At 44.7% G+C, this 21843-nt stretch overlaps 2 protein-coding genes across 2 annotated transcripts in view; one reads left to right on the top strand and one right to left on the bottom strand.

Annotated features, from left to right (window-relative positions):
• The window catches only part of LOC111240063 (kalirin-like), a 31447-nt gene extending 24544 nt beyond the window's left edge, over positions 1–6903 (bottom strand). Inside the window, 16 exon segments of the mRNA XM_022770044.1 lie at positions 42–164; positions 560–634; positions 758–874; positions 1476–1598; positions 1703–1795; positions 1901–2035; positions 2214–2345; positions 2803–2994; positions 3079–3201; positions 3357–3550; positions 3587–3681; positions 3781–4004; positions 4621–4813; positions 4918–5032; positions 5124–5206; positions 6833–6903. Of these exon segments, the coding sequence (XP_022625765.1) occupies positions 42–164; positions 560–634; positions 758–874; positions 1476–1598; positions 1703–1795; positions 1901–2035; positions 2214–2345; positions 2803–2994; positions 3079–3201; positions 3357–3550; positions 3587–3681; positions 3781–4004; positions 4621–4813; positions 4918–5032; positions 5124–5206; positions 6833–6903 (2088 nt within the window).
• A 6173-nt stretch (positions 6904–13076) lies between these two features.
• On the top strand, positions 13077–20378 carry iqcb1 (IQ motif containing B1). The gene is made up of 15 exons (XM_022770043.1): positions 13077–13352; positions 13645–13774; positions 14138–14309; positions 14659–14776; positions 14893–14968; positions 15088–15187; positions 15462–15634; positions 15744–15873; positions 16343–16456; positions 16879–16945; positions 17145–17220; positions 17892–18055; positions 18822–18959; positions 19040–19196; positions 19298–20378. The coding sequence occupies exons 2-15, from the start codon at positions 13669–13671 to the stop codon at positions 19558–19560; spliced, it is 1854 nt and encodes a 617-aa protein (XP_022625764.1). The 5' UTR covers positions 13077–13352; positions 13645–13668; the 3' UTR covers positions 19561–20378.
• The last annotated feature ends 1465 nt before the right edge of the window (positions 20379–21843 follow it).

Below are 21843 nucleotides of genomic sequence, written 5' to 3'. Positions count from 1 at the left end.
GGGGTCAGCTAAGACGGGCGGGGACAGAGGTCAGCAGGTACCTGTGTGTTGGCCTGCTGCTGTTGCTGCTGGCTGATGAGAGTCTGCAGAGCCTCCACAGTGTCGGGACAAACACAGAGATCTGAGGAGAGCTGCTTCTGGAGGCCCTCCATCCACACTGAGAGCTGAGGAGGAGGAGAGGAGGGAGAGGAGACAGGAGGAGGAGAGGAGACAGGAGGAGGAGAGGAGAGGAGGAGAGGAGAGGAGGAGAGGAGACAGGAGGAGGAGAGGAGAGGAGGAGAGGAGACAGGAGGAGAGGAGACAGGAGGAGAGGAGAGGAGACAGGAGGAGGAGAGGAGAGGAGGTAAAGATTGGAGGAGGAGAGAAGTAAAAGGAAGAATATGACCCATTTGTCTTGTTGTCACATCTGGTAATAAATAATGACCACAGCCACATTCATTACATCATCTCTCAAATCACAGCACGCAGTACATTATACTGCATCATACTGCAGTACATTATACTGCAGGATAATGTACTGCAGTACATCACAGTATTTACACCCGTGTGTGTGTGTTACCTCCTTGGTGTGTGTGTAGAAAGAAACAGCAAGATCCAGCAGCAGCTTCCTCTGTTCCACTCGCTGGATAAACGCCTACATACACAACATAGAGTTACAACACGTTAACAACACGTTACTTTAATCATGCCATTAACTTTCTCATGTATAATGGATGTACAAAAACTCATTCACTTGTTCTCTCTCTGTCAGAGTTACCTGCATGCGAAGCTCCAGGTCTCTGGCTGCCTGGTAGATCTCCTCCTCCTCACACTCTCCGGATTGAGCCAGCTGATCCGCTGCTTCCAGAAGCTTCTCTGCATTAGTGTAAGTGTTCTGACACACACACACACACACACACACATAAAGAGGTACATTAGAAGTGCAGTCATTTGGTTGGGTGAGTGCTGAGTTAGTACTTGGATCAGTACTGTACATGTTACATATCTCAGGTCTCTGGAGGACGTCGGTGCTGTGAGGAGAAATGTTGATGTTCTTTGACAAAGTTCTGCATTTTCACGTCTTTTGGACGATAATCATCATGAGTTTTGTTGAAATTTAAACAACACATGTTGTAGTTTTTGGAGGCAGATCACTTTCTCAGTGGGTGAAACCAACAATCCGACATCCACACCCACTTCAGGCTGGAGGTGAGAGGTGAGAAACAACAGGGACACAATTAGTGGCAACTATTTGTGCCACTTTTAATGTGAACAACCAGTGAAACAGCATGAACGTCCTCAATGAGAGACTGTCTGAAAACATGCGTCATTGTCCCTGTTTTTAAATATAAATATGAGAATTCAGAACGATGGTCAGACAGCACGTCTTCCAAACAAGTCCTGAGGCACCATCATCCAAACCTTAAATTCACGCTCGTATTTCACCAACGTAGCTTTCTTCTTTGGCGGGACGGTAAACTAAGTTTGTGCATTACCTGTGCGACCTGCTGGAAGTCGTCGTGGCGTTTCTGCAGAGCTCGCGCTCGGTGCAGAGACTTCCCCACGCCGCTGTGTTTGTTCAGGAACACCTCACCATGCTGCTCCACCCAGTCCAACACCTGAGAGGCAGACAGGTGCAGAGAGGCAGACAGGTGAAGACGTTAAAATGAATCTGGACCCTACTGTGAATCTCAGTCTGGATCTGGATCTGGATTTGTCATACCTGTCTAACATCTTGTTGAAAGACGCACAGCTGCAGGCGTTGGTGGAGGCGGAGCTTACGGTGCTGCCACGCCCCCTCCACCTCATGTTGACCCTGCAAAAAAACAAAACAAACAAACGTCACATTAGTCCACCTGCCTGTCTGTTGGTCAGTGACAGAGAGACAAAAGGATGTGAGACGGGTTAAAGTGAGTCGTACCTGCATCACCTGGTGCAGAACTCCCATGATGCCATGTGTGGCGGTGGTGAAGTCTGGTTTGGTCGCTGAGTCATCAGAGTCGGTTGCTGGGCAACGCTGGAGGACGTCCAATAAGGCTTTACCACTCTCACTGACCTGTAGACAGACAGGTGTTGAGATAGACAGGCAGGTGTTGAGACAGACAGACAGGTGTTGAGACAGACAGACAGGTGTTCAGAAAGATAGAAAGGTGTTCAGACAGACAGGTGTTCAGACAGACGAGTGTACAGACAGACAGGTGTTTAGACAGACAGGTGTTCAGACAGACAGGTACCTGTGTGTAGTTAGCAGAGATCTCCTCATTCAGTTCCTGGTGTTTCTTTATTGCAGCTTCCAGCTCTGCTGTTGCCGACGGCAACGACCCTTCAGAGCACACCTGAACCCAACCCTCCACCTTGAGCAGAAACTGAACAGCCAGACGGACAGGTAGAGAGACAGACAGGTAGAGAGACGGACAGGTAAAGAGACAGACATGAAGACAGTGGTTAGTCCTGTGAACGTCACCTGACTGATTGAATGTAGTCTCTACAGAGGGAGGAGACAGAGACAGGTAGACAGACAGTGAGACAGGTAGATAGACAGGTAACGTAAAAACATCAAGGGTAAAACTGATATAATAGGAGACAGACAGGTTGACAAATAAAAATACAAGTTGACAGGTAAACAGGTAGATGAGATGGGTCAACAGTCAGGAAGACAGGTAGTCAGACAGGTAGGTAGAGAATTAAAAACACCTGTAAAGTAACCATAGGTAAATGTAGGTAGACAGACAGGTAGACACCAGGTGGGATGTGGACAAGTAAAGATGGATAGAGAGTGAGACAGGCACAAAGACAGGTAGAGAAAACAGGTGTAGTAATCACCTGTTCTGCCCCCTGGTGGAAGCCAGTTGCCATGGCAAGCGTGTTGCTGCGTTCCTCCAGAGCTGTCGTCAGGGACTTCCAGTCTTCCTGTAACCGTGACGACACCATGGCGATCCGCTCCGCCCCGTAGTGACCGGCCTCTGCCAGCCTCGCCGCCACGGTAACCACACTATCCACGTTCACACTGCCGTTCTGTTCAGAGAGATTCAGAGACGTCGTTAAGGGTTCGTTAAGAATCTCGTTAACACCGATCACAGAGCGGGATCGCAGACTGACCATGCAGTTGGCGGTGAAGTGCTGGTGTTGTGTCTGGAGGTCGAGGGCGTGCTGGTGGTTCTGGCCGACCTCCGCCAGACTCTGCGTGAACAGCTCTTTACTGTGGGCGATCCACTCTGACATCTGAGAGAGAGACGGGCAGAAAGAGTGAGACAGGTCAGACAGCAGCTCAGGTGTTCAGAGTGCATCACATAAATCAGCTGGTGGTGGGATACACCCTAACTAGACTCCACCCACTCCTTGCACAGGTATACTTACAGACACACCCCTCCGCTCACCTTGGTGGCGTCCTGTTCAAACAGGTGCAGCTGCAGCGCCTGGTCCAGGTGCAGCTTCCTGTCGCTCCAGCTCTGCAGCAGGTGGCTGCGAGCCGCCTGCAGTCGGTCCAGCAGAGACGAGACTTTGGGCGCCACGCTCTGGAAGTCTGCCCCGCCCGACAGCCAGCTGCCGTGGCTACCACCGCCGCCGCCGCCTTCGTTAGAGGCGTCGCCATGTGCTGGCCCCAGACGCATACGCTGGAGCAAACTGCGCCCCTCTCGGTCGAGGGCGTCAACCGGCGCCGTGGCGATGGTGTTACGGAGACGACCGTGTTCCTCCAGGAGTCTGGGGAGGGAAAACATGGAGGTAAATATAATCAACAGTTCTAATACACAATCAATAACCTATTAACGATCAATAAGTATGACTGAGGCTCTGTCTCACTTTCTGGCCTCGTCGACGTCCTGGGGCTCGGGGATGCGGTTGAGCCCGACCTCCAGCTGCTCCAGCTGGGCCAGCAGCTGCGTGGCGGCCCCCGAGAACTCCTCCAGACCCAGACGCAGCTCGGTCCACTCCACGTGGTCGTACTCCAACGAGCCGCCCAGGTCAGAGGTCAGCTGGGAGGGGTCGACGAGCCGGGACAGACCCTCCACCGACACCAGGCTGGTCTGGAGACAGAGACAGGTTACTACAGATACAACACTACTGCAGTATTACTTCAAAAACAACCACACCCCAACAGCAATACAATAAATACTACTCTCAGCAAATACTACTACTACGTTTTTTTTCTACAAGTACTACAGTCTTGTACTTCTACTGCGCTAAAACTCAAGTAGCAAAAACTGTACTGCCACAAAAGTCGACCAGTAGTACTGCAACACGATGAGTACTTTTACTGCAGCAGATTACTGTGGTAGCAGTACTTCAGTTAGCGACATAGCATTTCAGTTAGTCGCAGTAGTAGTACTTCAATCAGTAGCAGTAAAAGATTAGTTAGCAGCAGTTGTAGTATTACTGTTAGCAGGAGCAGTGCTTCAGGTAGTAGTATCATAGTTATTAATAGTAGTACTTCAGTTATGCAGATTTTTATTGCTTTAGCTTTCAGTAGCAGAACTGCAGTACTTCAGCAGTATTATAGAATTACTTCAGCAAGCAGCTGTAGGTGTACTGCACTTTCCAGCATTAGAACATAAGTTATCAGTAGTAGTTGTACTTCAGCTATCAGTTCTTTAGTTATCAGTGTTAGTACTGCAGTAAGGAGCAGTAGTACTGCAGTAGTACCTCGAAGCTGAGCTTGGCGCTGCCCAGGTTGGTCTTGTGTTTCTGCCAGAAGGTGTCCGGTTTGATGAGCAGCGCCGTGTGGATGCTGGAGGAAAACGACTCCTGCAGCGTCCGCAGCACCGGCTTCACGCTGTCCCACTTACTGCCGCGCATGTCCACCACCACGGTGAAGCCACGAGCTCGCACGTCCTCACTGACAGACAGACAGGTGGAGGCAGACAGACAGGTGGACAGGGAGATGTAGTGTCAGTCCAACCCAAAGACGTCGCTGAGAGAGAGACAGGTAGACAGGCGTACCTGGGTATGGTCGACAGGTATGTGACCAGCCGGCTGAGGTCCTCCTGTTTTATTCGATCATGATTGGTCCTGGCGGGGAAGGTCAGGATTGGTCCGCCTCGTTTGTCCCGCCCACCTGGAGAAAACAAAAATCCCAGTTAAAGTTAAAGTGGGTCACATCAGGAGCAAAGTGGGCCGCAACCTGCAGCGGTGTTTGTGTGTGTTACCTGACACGAAGGCCACTTTCTCTCTGAGCACCGTCAGGACATCGACCGCACGAACACACTCTGCTTTACCCGAACCTGAGACACACACACACACACACACACACACACACACACACACACACAGAAATCTTCAGTTCAGTGGGTGGAGATCTGTCGGAGGAGTTTTTACTCGTGACTTCAGTGTTTCTAAAATCGTGTCAGTTTTTCTCTGCAATGAGAAATTACACACAAACATTTCAGCTGCAGCTCAGATCAGTGATTCCAACCGTCGATCAGTTAATCAATTAAAACTGTTGCAGCAAGAATGTAAACATCTCACTGCTAATCGTGGGCTGTGATTGGCCAAAAGCACATTAGGAAAAGTCATGAACATGAACATGAATACCTGCGTAAAATGTCATGGCAACGTTTATTTTCATTCTCAGTGAATTTGTTGTTATTTCTCGGATCAAATGATTGAACTGTTGGTTTATGAAATGACTTCTGAAATACGCCCAGTCCAAAGGGACACACGTCGTCTTTGGACTGAACCCGAAGCTGTTCGGTTCACTGTGACATAAAACAGAGAAGAAGAAGCAGAGAATCCTCAGGAGATTATAAAGGTTGTAGCTGATTCATTTTCTGATTGATTGACCCGTCTGTCAGCTCTAGTCACTGTTTCTCATCTACAGCTGCAGCGATTTCTCAAATAATTGACCATCAACAGAAATAAACTGGAAATTACTTTGATTGATTCGGTGTTTAAGTTATTTTTCAGGCAGTTAGAGCTTCTCCTGTCAGGAGTCTGGATATCTTTGGGTTTGGTCGCTGTAATAAACAATTTGGCGACTTTATTTCAGGATTTTTGGATTTTTAACTCTTTCCTAATGTTTTATAAACCAATTAATGAATCAATAAATCGAGACAATAGTCAGCAGATTAATCGATCGGCAGCTCTGTTCTCAACCAGAACTCCTGCATCCTTCATTTTAACAAATGTGTTAAATGCAAATATAAAACATTTGCAAAGTAAATTTCCATCTTATCATTCATCAGCTTGCACTTCTCTGTTCTCACAACCAGCTGTCCGTCAGTCACCCACCCAATGTCACCCACGTGCGCATGCGTGACATAAACAAGACCGGTCTCCGCTCGTCCATCGTGGTCAAAATCTCCACCTCAGCAAATTGTTTCAGCTCTAGATGTTTCAGAGAAGCTCCACGACTGACCGATTGGCGCTGGCATCCCTCGAGCTTCGCTGCTAATGTGTTGAGAACCTGAACTCTGTCTCTCTTTGGGTGCAGCCACAGCCCGTCCGCTCATCCGCCGTGCCTCGTTCTCAGTGTGTGTGTCATGTTTTAAAATAGTAAGAATAAAAAGCCGAGCGAACAACATCAAACTGTTTCCAACCGTCCACCGAAAGGAGCCAATCAGGCTTCAGAGAAACGGGCTGACAGACGTTTCAATTAAAAAGCTGAGTCCTGCAGCTCAGTGTGTGTGTGTGTGTGTGTGTGTGTGTGTGTGTGTTGCAGACAGACATACAGGCCTCCCATGTGCATCAGATCATCCTGCACAGCGGGAGGAGGCTAATCCAACACACACACACACTGAGGGCATTAAACGTCTCACATTAGCAGCTTGGCGAGCAGCGATAACCCTCAGAGAGAAAACCTAAAAACAGGAAGGAGATGAAGGAGAAGTGAAAGGGAGCCTAAACTCCCTCCTCGCACTGTCCTCGTTCTCCTTCATCACCGTCCTTGAATCCTTTCTTCCTCAGACCCAGATCCACCGCCTGTTTCATCAGGACTAACTGTCTGACCAGGAGATCCTCCCGACACTCCCTCCTCAACTGTGTCACAGCACTGAAAACACACATCTGCACATAACCAGGTCAGTCCAGCTGTGGTGAAAAGGAAACCTCCCTCAAACAGGTACAGAAAAGCTCTGTCAGGCAACACGACCATGAACTGAATATTTGGAAGGAATGATAAAAACAAGCTGAGAGAAAGCATCACTTCCTCACAGAGTCTGAATGTTGATTGTTCTTTATTTTGAATTATTTGAATCTGCATTTATTGATGTTCTGTTTGTAAATTCATGAAGTTATGATCCAAGTTTTCATGAGACAGTATCATCATTTCTTTTATATAGTTTTAACTCTGAAATCTGTATCAACAAATCATCAGTCAGACGACAGTATGAACGGTTTTCAGGAAGTTGTCTCCTCACAGTTTATTTACTAAGTGATTAATTAAGAAAATAATTATTCGACAACGTAAATGATCATTAGCTGTGTTGTTAATTGCATGGCTGTTTCAACATCAACATTAACAGGCCACTCAGGCTCAAATTTTATTTTCCTTTCCCGATTTCGGCTTCTAACGATTATGAAAACAAGATAATCGAGATCAAACGATGATTGTGCCTCGTTCTGTGTCACAACAAATTTCACTCCCCCTTTAAAGACCACCCCCATCCACTTCCTGGTTACGTTTTGGTCTTCCTACACACTCCTACGTATGTTAGCGACGTATGTGTGTTTTTGGTCACACTGTGTTTTCGCGTTTTTCGTTGATCTTGTTTCGACACTTGAGACTCTGAATTTCCAAGTTAAACTTTTATATTTATCATATTAATATTTTAAGCTGAGAATCAGAATCAGAAGCTCTTGTATTTGCATCAAGTTGCTGGTGAAAAATAAAGTGTAAAAGTCAGTTCGCTCCAGTGGAGCTCTTACAATCAGCAGATGAATCATTAGTGGAAACTGTTGATCAACAGAAAAGCAATCAGCAACTATTCTGATCATCTCTAACTCGTTAGTTGCAGCCTGATGCTCCAGCTGTTATTTACATATTTAATCAATATTTCATATCTTCTGCTGCTCAGCTCATTTTCAGAGCACGACTACTAAAGGCTGCTTTCTGAAGTGTGGGTGGAGCACAGTCATCAGCTTGATGGTAGTGGTGTCTTGGTGGGTGGCTTCACTGTCATCTGAAGGTAATGTTAAGTAAAGTTGAATGGAACTGTATAAATTCAGTATAAATTAAAGGGACTTGTACTTGAATGTTTCTCAGTAGTTTAGAGGGTAAATGTCCTTTTTTCTCCACGTTATTTACTTCACAGCTTCAGTCACTATTTTCTTCACAGTTTGACATTTTACAAACAAAAGAAATGATGAGCTGATAAAACACGAAGCAGTAAAATGCTTCTTTTCTAACGTTATGTTCGTCTGATCGTCTCCCTCTGCTCCTCCCTCCAGCTCCTGTCATCAGCGTCGTCGCTGTCAGGTCAGTCTTTCTACTTTTTCACTTGTGTCTTGTTTGTCTAGTTTGTTTCATACGACACAACTGGTTATGGTTAAAGTTAAGGTTGAGTTCAGAGGTGGAGTCACCAGCCCACTGATTAGTGCTCATGAAGGACTGGACATTATTGTGTGTGGTCTGCAAGATGTTTACTGATCCTGTATCTGTGGCTATTTTTAGGTAGGTAGGTACACGGTAAATCCCCCTGCTCACCTCTGCTTTACACAAAAAACTGTATAAATGAAATGGGATTTAATATCCCGTATCAGTATCGTCAGCCTGGTGGTTTAAAGAAGGTGTTTTAAAGCTGTTAAGTTGCCATGTTAAATATGAAAGAACAGTTTTTTGTGATTTTTGTGAAAATACTAAAAAATCTTCCAGAGTTTTGTTGGTGGCTGGTTGAAAACTGAGCGATGGACTCATGACATCAGTAAATTATCTGCAATCCTGGCTACAGCCGGATTTTATTTCCATGTTACGAGTGATAGATCATCAATAAGAAATATGGGAACAGGCTGTTCCTTATCGCTGCTGATAACTGAGTTAAACACCACACTCCAGCTTCACTTCAGCCTCTATTTCCTGTGTGACTTAGCAGTTTGCTGAACAAGAGGAGGCAGAGATAAGTGTGTGTTTTCTGTGTAATCAGAGAGTGTGTGAATCCCACAGACTGGTGTTAGAGTAGTAGACCTCATGTTAATATCTCGCAGGTCTGAGAGCAGCTAACAGCCTGCACACACTAATGAGTTAGTGGTGGGTGTTTGTGGTCTGTTAGAGTGTAAACATGACACTGTGTCTGAATCAGCCATGCTGCTCCACACTGGCTATCATCAGAAAACTCAATTAGGTGTCTGATTGATCCCTGATCAGCTGTCTGTCAGACTGACTGATCCGAGACCAGCTGTCAGTTTACAGACTCCAGACCAGCTGTCAGTCAAGCCGACTCCACACCAGCACCGAGAGCTGGAGAAGGGATTTCCATTGTGATAAAGCTGTCTCACACTAATAACACACACACACACACACACACACACACACACACACACACACACACACACACACACACTGAGTCAGTGTAAAGCCTAAAATAGCTGCTGTGCAGAGCAGATGAAAAGCCTTCAGAGAAACTTGCTGTCAGTCTGTCAGGACTCATCACACTGATTATACAACAAAAAATAATGAATACATTTCACCACAATGTCCTCTGAATCCCCAAAATGTCAGCCTGTTACAAATGAAGACGTCAGAGCCCCGATGACACTGGATTCTTCAGCCAATCATTTTTTTGAACAACTATTACTACTTTTCTTTTTGAAAACGAACATAAATCTAAAAAAAATAATTAAATACATAAAATAAAGAGTCAGACTGTGTCATGAGTTTATATTAGGGGTTATAATGAACTTATGTTGAGGGTTACTGTCACAGTTTTAACCTTAAAATGTAGAAAAATGTAAATATACTATATATGGTACCTGCAGCTAATTCACAGTAAAAGCCTCATAGTAAAGACTTTCACCAGAACACAGTAAAAAAAAAGACACCCATCATTTAACACTAAGCTGCTTCACAATAAAAGTCCTCCTGCTGCTTCACAATAAAAGTCCTCCTGCTGCTTCAGAGTAAAATCCATTCAGCTACTTCACAGTAAAAGTCCTCCAGCAGCTTCACAGTACAATCTCTCTAGCTGCTTCACAATAAAAGCCTCCTAATTGTTTTGCAGTACAAAAAAAAATAAAATAATAAACATTATTTTCACAGTAAAAGCTTCACAGCTACTTCACTGTAAAATCCATTCAGCTGTTTCATAGTAAAGGCCCCACTTCACTTTATATTTACGTTGTTATTTACAGCAGGTTTATGGAGAATTGTGTCAACATTTTAATGCAAATCGGAGAGATTTTCATGTGTCATACCATTCATGGCCTCACCTCTTTCATAATAATAATAATAATAATAATAATAATAATATAATAAATATCTGAAGAAATTTAGATCTGATTTGTTTAGTTTCAGTTTACAGGCCAAGAATCTGCAGCTCGTTTAAAGTCTTAAAAAACACTGAAGGTATCAAAAAGCTAAATATATTTCCAGGGCTGCACCTCGACTGAACCATTATTTACGTCATTGATTCTTCTGTCGGTTATTCTTTCAGTCAATCAACCAATCAATCATTTGGTCTAAAATTTGTCAGAAAACAGCAAAAAGAAATATCTGTACAGTCAAACTTCTTGTTCTGTGTGATCAACCGTCTAAAAACCCAAAGATATAGATCGAAGCTGCACATCCTCTCATTGAAGGAGATCGATTGATTCTCAATACAGTTTGCGATTGATTTTCAGTCGCCCGACTAATCGACTGTAGTTTTTACCTGTCAGTTATCTGGTAATGTTGGACGAAACATCAGTTCTGTTGCTATGGTTACCCGCAGGTTAATACAGCACCTTGAGGCCTGAATTTGGAGGATTAAAAACGATGAGCTGATCTTAATTGACACCAATCAGCCAATCAGAAGCCAGTATTTTCTGTGGTGGTGTAAATACTACTGAGCCAATACTGCACTGATACCTCAGTTGGGATGAATGGAACATGAGAGTCATGTGACTAAGTCTGAGCAGCTAATGAATGTATTTTAACTGAACACACACACACACACACACACACACACACACACACACACACATTTAATAACCAAGCAGGCCTTCCCACAATCCTCCTTGGTAGGACCCTCCACCCCCAACACACACCTCAGTGCCATTGGACGGAGGGATGCTAACACACACTTAACACCCAACACACACACACATTCATAGCATATAGCTTACACACACACACACACACACACACACACACACACACACACACACACACACATTCTCTGAGTCAATGGGCGGATGTGGAGGCATCATGGCGACAGCAGCTCCCACTACACACACACACACACACACACACACACTCACTCACACCCTACCTGCCGTCGCCAGGCCGTCCGGGCCCGCTTCTCCTCCTCCATCCACCGGATTCATCCTCCCTCCTCCTCGCGCTGCTCCACCGCCTCCCTCCTCCTCCTCCTCCTCCTCCTCCTCCTCCTCCTCCTCCTCGCGCTCTCTCCTCCGTTATGTACCGTCGGTTGCTCCGCTCCTCGCGCCTCCTCCCTGCCTACCCGTCCATCCCTGCGGGTTTACATCAGATCGGATCGGTCCAGGCTCCCGGGCAGGCCGGCGGGCGGGTGGTCGGTCGCACCGTTGGACGGACGGATGTGTTCCCTTCCTCCCGGTACCTATCACTGCTGCATCCTCCTCGGCTCAGCCTCGACAGTCCTCCTCCTCCTCCTCCTCCTCCTCCTCCTCCGATGCTGCTGCTGCTGCTCTTACGTTACCGTGATCCCGCGCGGCATCGCATCACATCACGTCACCGTTACTGGTACCGTTACCGTTACTGGCTGCAGATACCGTTACCGTAGCCCCGGTACCCCTCTCCCTCTCTCCTCCTGCCGGTCCAGGCAGCGGTCGGTCGGTGTGTTTGTGCACGCAGGCGCACCGCGGAGAGAGGGGCGCTGTGCACGAGGGCTGCAGCAGCTGCTGCACCGATTAACACACACACACACACACACACTCCGCCTCTCCCCGTTACTATAACGTTTCTGTTACTGTCGGTACAGTTACTATTACCACTGGTCCCGTTAACATGACGGATTCTGACGTGATCAGCTGCGAGAAGCATCTCAATTATTTTATGTTAATTATAATTTTTATGATTCTATCCTTTTTATATTATATTATATTATATTGTGTTCTATTTCACATATAAATCCTTTATTAACGGACAGTAGAATCCAAATTTAAATAAAAGTAATAATAACACTTTATTTAAGTAGCACATTCAATGCAAAGAGTTACAAATACAATACCCATCTCAAAATACACTAAATTACAACACTTACGAATGAAAGATTAATATAAGATTCAACTAATATTTCAAGTTGTATTTGATTTTCTTGTAAGAGAAAGAATAAGAAGGAAAATGCCACAATTCAAGGTATAAATACAGTGATCAGTAACAAGAGTATCTTAGTCTAAATAAAGACTTCAGAAGAGCATCAAAGGATGAGCACAAAAACGTGTATTATCCGCTGAATGAAGCTGCTGCTGTTTTGTGATTTACTCATTCAGCTGAAGCCAAAGCGCCACCCAGAGACCAGATCAGCACACAGCAACCTACTAACACAGGACACCGTAGAGACAAGGAGTTAACCCTTTACACTACACACTTTACTTATTTTATCTAAACACTTATCTTACAATATTTCACACAAAATGCCCTCACAAACAGAAGCAAATCGTAATGTCACATTCTGATAAAGCTCCGTTTATAAACTGATTATTAACATTTACAAACGCAGACTGTATGGATTATTGTAGAACATTTATTAATGATTTATTAACATTTATAATGTCTTACCGATTTTATGCTTTCTATGTAATCTTTTTTTAATCTTAATTATTTGTTATTTCATTTATTATGTTACTATTATTCCATCTGCATTTTAAAATCTATGTTTTTTGTAGAGAGATAGATTTTTTTGGTCTGATTTGGTGCAGAGGGGTGTGCGTCCTCGCAGCGTCTTGACGTCATGTTGCCGTAGAAACAGAAGCGCGTCGCCCCTCGCTCGGCTGCTAAAAGCTAACTGTGCTAGCTGGATAAAACGTTATTTTTGCAGCTCCGTAGCGTCTGTAAACTAACGTTCAAACATGAATAAGTCAACGGACGGTTTGTTTAACCGGTCAACGTCACTTTTTGTCACAGTGAATGTTTTCTAACTGTTGGCTAAAACCACAAACAACAAGACTCGTGTTCGGCTCCGAGTCGTGCTAACAGGTGTTGAGCTACAATCTGTGACTCTTCAGATTCTGTGACAGCGGAGGAGAAGCTAAAGGAAACTGGACAGGTGAGGTGTCAGTGCTCCACAGACACACCTGTAACACTTACATATACCCGTAGGTATAATAAGAGACAGAATATGTGAATAATATGAAGTCATATCGTTTGGTTAACAGCTATTTGTGACTGTTTAAATCCTGCAGAGCTGACACTTTTTGGTGAAGTGACTAAAATACAGTGTTAAAAACAATAGAGCTTTAGAAGAAATGGTCACAGAATTTGACAAGTTGCAGAATTTCATCTAAAACCCTTTTACATGCATTCTGACGTCAGTGTTTGTGTTTTTGTGGGTTAACCAGACAGTGAAAGGCGGTGCAGTGAGGATGGAGTCAGTGGAGGAGGCTGTGGTGTCGGAGCTGAAGAAGCAGCTGGAGGATGAAGACCTGAACCCGGAGCAGAAAATCAACCTGCTGAATAACGGCATTAACAGTGAGACAACCAGCTTCATCACTGTCATTGTTATATGCAAAATTATCTTAAAAATTCTTAAATTTAACTCGGTGAAGCCTGAAAACACAGACTGTAATACCTGTCTGCCACTCGCCTTTGCAACTCAGTTAATCTCCTGTTTATGTACTTGATTAATCACTTTGTTTATAAAATACAAGAAGAAAAAGTTGCATCTTGAAATTAAATTTGAAATCTTCAAATGGCTGGTTTTGTCCAATTAATAGTCCAAAACCCCAAAATATTCAATTTAGAATAACATATCAACGACACACATATCTTTATTTCTTATTTGCAGTTTAATAGAGATATCTGTTAATCTTTGTGTTGCTGTGTCTCTGTCAGAGGCTCTGAACGTGGCGGCCACGCAGACCGACAGCAGTGTGTTGACTCGTGTGAAGTCTCAGTTGTATCACACTGGCGTCTTGAGTCAGTGTGTACACGCCCTCTCTCTGGATCCCATAAGACTGAGGGGCAACTGGACCGCCGCCGCCGCCACACTCGCCCAGCTCACCAGGTATGTCTCAGAGTACAGACATACTGTCATTTTATCTGTAATTTATTTACTAGGAAGGAACGTCTGAATCATCTTCAGTTTGTTAAAAATAATTTTAAATCTTAAGAGATATTTATTAAATTATCAGTATCAGTATTTAAATTTTTTTTTAATGAAGAAAATGTTAGAATAATATGGTTTAGTTTCACAAGTTTAAGTGTACAGTATTCTAATTTATAAAATATTTAAATATTTTTAGTTTACACTACAGTATTTTAAATCAAGACAGAGTATTTGTTTAAAATATTTGAAAGTTTTTTGTTTGTTTTTTTTACAGTATTTTAATTAAGAATATTGTCTGTCCTCTCAGTTCCTGCTGTGTTGGGGTTGACCCCGGTAAACATTCGAAGGCCTTTCATAGGCTGTTCCTGCCGTCAGTCATAGACAGCCTCCTGTCATTGGCCAGCCAGCTAATGAGGCGGGCAGAGGTGAGACGAGACGTTCCTGCCTGTCTTTATAACTTCAACATATTCCTCCATAATTTTTAACTTTTACAGTTGAACTTTCTGAAGTCAAACTAGATTTATTTCTCTGTGTCTGTCAGAGTTCGTCTCTGTTCAGGAAGGTGATGGATTCAGTCAGCTGGCTGCTCAGAGCCCACACACAGCTCACCACACAGGGTCAGTCATCTCACTCATAGTTGATTAGTTTGGTCTGTTTTTGGAAGAGTCCTGTGATATTATTAGTTTCTGGTCAAATCAGATCTTTAAGAAGAAAAACTGTCTGTTTGTTTCTCCAGTTCTCAGCTCTGTCCACTATGAGCGGATCCAGATGTGTGATGAAGCGACTGTGTCTCTGCTGTGTGTCCAGCTGTGGATTCAAACCTGCACAGCCAGCAGGTAACACACAGGAACACACAGGAACACAACACACAAAGATACTGTAGGGATTCTGTAATGTAATATCTGATTCCCAGCAGAGTAATCAAGCTTGAACAAGGTCAGAGTGTTTGAAAAGTAACGTCCTTAAAAGTTTCACTTTAACCAGACAGTTCAGGTCATGTGATCCAACTTCAAACTAGAAGGTTTCAGTTTTTTTTAATAAACTCTTTATAAAACTTGTCTTTCCATGTCATGCCAATAAAGCAAATTCAAAACAATACTCTCTCTGCAGGGACTTCCTGTCCAGGTTGAGTGATGACTCCGTCCTGTTGCTGCTTAACGAGGCTGTCGGCCAATTAGCTGTCAGCTCAGACTCCGCGGTGGGCAGGGCCTCCGTCATGCTCATCCTCCTCATGGCCAATCAGCTGCAGCTCCGCCTTCAGCCCCTCCTCCTCAGCTTCAGAGGTCAGAGTTCACACATAGTATAAGCTGAAACCTGCCTCACTGCAGCATGGCGGACTGTTCAGTCAAATGTACTGAGAGGTCAGAGGTCACTGTCCTCCTCTCTCTGCAGGTCTGGACAACCTGCTGGACAAAGACTGGAGGGGGCAGGGCTTTGACCAGGACGTGGATCAGCTGATTGCACTCATCCAATCAGACAGAAGCACCATGAGTCCCTCTCAGGTGCGTCTGGATACATCTCTGTCTTTTCCTTGAGTCTTAGTCCGTCCCACCTGAGATGCAAGGACAGAGGAAACAAGGAAACAGTAGAGAAATGAGACATCCTTTCCTCATCTGAAGCCACCTGTTTCTTTTTTTTTGTAATTTTTAAAGTGTTTATTCTTTTTATATTATGACATTATACAATAATACATACTGATCCAGCTGTTATCCAGCTGTGTCGTCATCACAGACAGACCTGGCTTCAGATGACGGTTTTGACAAAAGGACGTTTCATTGTTTCCTCGTTTCCTCTCTTCTAATCTTCAGTGGGATGGAGGAAGGCAAAGACGCAGGTGAGGGAAACATGGATGCACCTGGGATGTTTCCTCTGTCTGTCTTTCTGTCTGTTGACGTCTGACCCCTCTCTCTCTCTCTCTCTCTCTCTCTCTCTCTCTCTCTCTCTCTCTCTCTCTCTCTCTCTCTGTCTCTCTCTGTGTGTGTGTAGGTGAGTACTGAGCATGTGCGGGCGGCGTGTGTGATCCAGGCGGCCTGGAGGTCGTATCGGACCAGGCGCAGAGTGAAGAGTCTGAGCAGAGCTGTGAGCACGCTGCAGAGGAGATACAGGTACCTGACTGAGCTGCAGTCAGCTGCACCATAATTAACCTTAAAGGACAAGTTCAACATTTTTCTATCTGAGACTGAACATTCTGGTAAAACTCAAACTCAAACTATTTTCATGAGTAATTTAGTGTTTAAATCATTTTTTAACTTCTTTAATCTTCTCAAATGTGACCAACCTTATACTGTGATTCATTTTGAACTGTTTTCTGATGTTAAATACACCAAATGATTGATTAACAGATTAATCAAGAAAAAAATTGGCAGATTAATCAATTAAGAAAGAAAGTACTCGACTAAAGTACAGATTTGAGGTAATATATAGTTCTTGTACTCCACACAATAAAATTAGGTTTAACTTTTGTGTGTGTGTGTGTGTGTGTGTGTGTGTGTGTGTGTGTGTGTGTGTGTGTGTGTGTGTGTGTCAGGGCTCGGAGGAGGCAGCAGCAGCAACAGAAGCAGGCCCAGCAGTGGGAGGAGGAGTTGAAGTACCAGGTAAGACCAAAGCCCGACTGACCTGGTCTGACAGGATGCAGACAAAGTGAATAAGAGCTGTGGACATGTGCAAACATTACAGTGTGATGGATGAATTATGTGATTTTTATGTTGCAGTTCTCTTCCCATGAGTGTCAAAGATTATTCATAATCTCTTTAAATATTTGCATACAGCATGTAAAATGTGTGTGTGTTTCAGGTGTGTGTGAGACGTCAGCAGGCGAGGAGGGCGTTCCACCAAAAGCAGAGACAACTGCTGCAGCTGCTTCCTCCTGGTAAATACTCACACTCCACATTTAGTCTTCGTCCTCAGATCAGGAGTCCGTATTAGACAAAGAAAAGCACGAACATTTGAGTTTGGTTTTGTTAAAAAACATTTTGGAGTGGAAGGGAATCTTTTTAGTAGAGAAATCAAACCAGGCCTGACCTCAGCCTCTCAACGACTTTTCCTTTGTTTCCTGAAGTCGCCACATTAGCTTTGTTTGCACTAGCGACAGTTTAAGTCTGTGTGTGGTGAAACCTGGTTCATTATCATATTCATTTTCAATGGGAGTCGAGTTTTCTCTTCTCAAAGCAAACTGACAACAAGCGCGTCAAAACACCCACTCCTGTTGTTTTCTGTGTGAAGTCCTACACACCAGCAGCTGCATCTTGAAACACGTTCATTCTCCAGAAAAGCAGCAGTATTTTTCTTTCTCCTCAGATCAGCTACTACTTGTTTTGTCAGAGTGGAAGAAGAAATCTTTGTTTATACAGGTCAAAAAAGAGAGAATCTTTTCAATTAATCTCTGAAATGTCAGACGGAGGAGAGATGCTGTCGCCTCTTTGTACCCTCTATAGTTTGCAATCTAAGTTAATGTCCAAGTGATCGTGGTGCGATCACGAGTCCAGTAGTTGTGAGAGTTTCAGTGTAAAAACAGCCCAGTGTGTGTGTTTGTGTTTTCAGACCAGGTGCAGTCGTATCTGCAGGAGTGTGAGCGTCGTGCAGCCGTGGTGATCCAGAGCTTCTGGAGAGGCTTCAGAGAGCGACGCCGCTACAACAACACACACCGGAACACACTGAGACACACACGCTCACAGCAGCAAGCCGCCAGGACGCTGCAGAGAGCGGTACACACTCAGGACGATGCTCACTGACATGATGCTTTCTCCAATCCCCAAGCCCAACATCAACCATCTGCTACCGTACTGGCCTGAATATAAGATGATATTTTTTACTGGGGATGAGGTTTGAAGAAGTCTGGGTCGTCTTATTTTCAAGGACGAGACTTCTGTCTATCAGTGTTCTATAGAGACTGATGCATTATGGGTTGTTTGTAGCTTTAATGTTGCTAGGCTAACGTTTACAGCAGTAGTTTAACCTGCAGGAGTTTCTGAAGGATGCTGTGACAGGTTTTAAATAAATTCATGACCAGTGAAAACGGGTTCACAGCATCCGCCGACGTCTTTACAGCAGAAATGAATCGGAGAGAAAATGTGTCACACGGCCGAGAGTCACAGCTGAGACAGACGAAGAGCTCAGAAACACTGAAGTCTGAAAAATACTATCAGAGAAAATGATTGTGACGCTTCAGCGGTCTGACAGGAGAGAGAGTGAAGATCCTCTGATGTGGGTTTATGTACGACTGTATTTCATGTTTCACTGACACCAGAGAAAAGGAGTGAAGCTCTCTCCTGTCCTCAGAAAGATCGTCCTATATCTGTGCCAGTACGGTCAAACCCCCCCCCCCGAACCTGAACCTCACAGTTCATTACCATAGTGAGCATCAGGGAAAATGTCCTCACTCTTATAGTTAAATAAAGAAAGCAATACAAGCCCACTCTCTCACAGAGAATCAAACACCTGACACGTGTCGTCGACTCCTCCCTCTTTCAGGTGCGTCACTTTCTGCAGGAACGACGGGAAGCGAAGGCCCCGCCCGTCGCACCTTTCTGGATTGGTCAGAAAGGTTTGACGGACAGCAGGAGGGCGGAGCTGAAGACACAGTTGGAGGACTACATCGCTGCGCATCCTGTAAGACGCTCAGTTCATACTTGATGTTTTATCTCCTGATGCTTCGCCGTCATCACCGTCTCTCTGTCCTCTGTCTGCAGTCGTCGCATGTGTCTCCTGAGGAGTGTCAGCGTCTCCACGAGGAGGTGCAGCTGCTGCTGCTGTCGGAGCTGCAGAGAGGAGAGCAGCGGAGGAGGGAGGAGCAGAGGATGGAGGCGCTGCTGGCTCACACACACACTCAGCTGGAGCTGCTCAGAGGTCTGGACACAAACACACACCTCCTCTTTACGAAACATTATTTTTTACTGACGACTGTAGAGAGAGAGTGACGATAACCTCAACCTTTAACCAATCCACAGATGCTCCGCCCCTCTCTGTTGTCACGGCGACAGATGCCGAATCCTTCCTGAGCCTCTCGGGTCCCGTCGCCGCTCGTGCCCGTGACGCCCACAACGCAAGGCTGCAGGCGAGCCGGCTGCCTTGGTGGAGGACGCTGGGAGAGCCAGTTGACGTATTTACCCCCGCCCACCTGCAGGATCTGGAGGCGGAGCTTGGAGGACTGTTTGTAGGAGGGTCAGCGGAGGTCAGCAAACTCACTGAGGTGGACGGATTAAACCTTTAACCTGAAGACTCACTGATCTGAGTTCAGCCACCTGGTTCTTTGTGGTCAGTCAGAGCTGTGACAGTGTTGAAGCGTCATGTTTATTGTCGTTAATGTCACTTTTCCAGCTGAAAGTGTTTCTGACGTCCAAAACGTCAAAGGATCAAATGTGAAATGTGGCAGAGGAAGGTAAAGGTGTGTGCTGGAGGAAGCAACCACAAAAAACAAACCACAGACGGACTCAGCGGTTTTTATTCACATGCTGCGAACTGTTCATCACATTCAACCTCTTTATGTCAGAATGTCATTTCATACGTCAGTATTATAAAAAACATCCATTATAGCTGATGTAAAGATATGACATAACTTTACTGTCCATGATTCATGCTGCCATCTAGTGTCCGTCCACAGAACATACCTGAACCTTCACTGGATTCACCTGTTCACACCTGTGAACACTCAGTGCTCTTTGCTTCCTCAGCTCACCTCTGGAGTTGATCAGATGTTTGGACCCTCGTGGTTTTTTTTTGTTGAGCTGGATTAAACTGAATTCTAACAGACATCCGGCAGAGAGAGAACATCTGTCGGCAGGTAAAACTCCTACAGGTAGGGATCAGACAATGACTCAACTCGACATGGCTGTTTAGAGTTGTCACTGCAGTAACCAGCATCAAACAGCAGGGGGAGCTTCTCCTTCACCACAGCAGCTGTTTGATTGAAGAGATGTTTTTACCTAGGACAGAGGGAGGGGAGGGTGCGCTTGTTTTTGTGCTTTGTGCAGCCTGTGTGGATGATCTTTGTTTTGAAAAAGGTAGTCACATATTATAACGTGTATAAAATGTTTGAGCTCACACTGTACACTGATGTTTTTTTACTCATTAAAGTTTCAAACTGGATGAAAAGTTTAATATTTCATCAGTAACATTTGAAATGTTCATATAATGTTAAATGTTCCTGTTTGAAAACAGTGGGATGATCCTGCAGCTGAAAGCACAGATGCAAACAAAGTTTTTGGTAACACGGCTGCCACACGTGCGCTGGTGTCAGAGACGGTCCAGCGCACAGAGCAAAGCCGATCGATCACACTCATTGATTATTGATCTGAGCCGCGCGGCCAGCTGAGGCTCAGCAGATGTTACATAAGCAGCTGTTGGTCTGTCAGAGGGAAATAACTGGAAGAGAGCAGCGGTGGAGACGAGGAGGTCGGAGTGTTTTACAGGACAGGTAAATATTTTATTTCATTTCATTAGGACCCTGTCGCAGTGTGTGATCAGTTTAAGGAAGATCATGATGATAGATTGAACTACCCAACGTAAGTACACATGACATGCATTCTGCATCAGTCATACTTTTATATTTGATACTGAGGAACATTTTACTGATAATATTCACGGTGTTTTACTAAAGTAAAGGCTCTGAATATTTATATATTTATATATTTTGTTTTACTTTTCTACTTAATGATTTCCTAGATCTTTATTATTTTATATCTCATAGTATTACAGTGTTTTTTCAGGGAATTGTTGCACAAAGAGGTTTTTGAAAATGTGGATACCAATAATATGTTTCCTGAAATTTAACATTTTGTATATGCAAGTATATATTTAACAAATGTCCCACCAGAATTTATTCCTGGCAGAGGGATGAAATGACATTTAGATTTTTAGAAAATGAGATGAAATATATAATATATTGTACATCAGTACGTAATATATGAATATATAATAAAGGTTGTTCTCAGCAGCTTATGAAATAGGTTAATTGATGTGGTTGATACGTGTGATGTGGGTGGAGAGGCTCAGTCCTGTGAAATGGACTGAATCTCTCTGCAGGATAACTCTGGTGTCCCGTCATCAAGGTCGTGACTGCAGCTACTAATGCTGTTTGTTTTGTTTTTCATCGTCGGATCTCTGTCATTATTTTCCATTTTCTGACTTGCTGAAGACTTTGTGCTTCACATGAAGAAACTTTATTTTGGTCTGCAGAGCAGCAGGAGTTGAAGTGAAGGGGTTAAGATCCAGAGGAATGTGGGGAGGCAGGAGGTGGAGGCACGAGGCTTTTTTCATTTCAATCCAGTTACTCTACCTCCGCTCACTTTCTCCATCCCTCCGTCTCATCCTCCTCTTCCTCAGGACGCCTTCTCCTCCTTCCAGGTCGACCACGGCGATGACGGGGACTCTGCCCAGGTTTCCCACAATGCCCGCCTTGCTCAGCTCCCTGCCCCGGGGCATCAACCCTCCCACTTTACCCAGAGGCATCACCATGCCCAGTCTGCCCACTTTACCCAGTTTACCCAGCATGCCA

The sequence above is a fragment of the Seriola dumerili genome, unplaced genomic scaffold, assembly GCF_002260705.1.
Source record: "Seriola dumerili isolate Sdu_G_001 unplaced genomic scaffold, Sdu_1.0 BDQW01009202.1, whole genome shotgun sequence".
NCBI lineage: Eukaryota > Metazoa > Chordata > Actinopteri > Carangiformes > Carangidae > Seriola > Seriola dumerili.
This window is presented reverse-complemented; position numbering and strand designations above follow the sequence as displayed.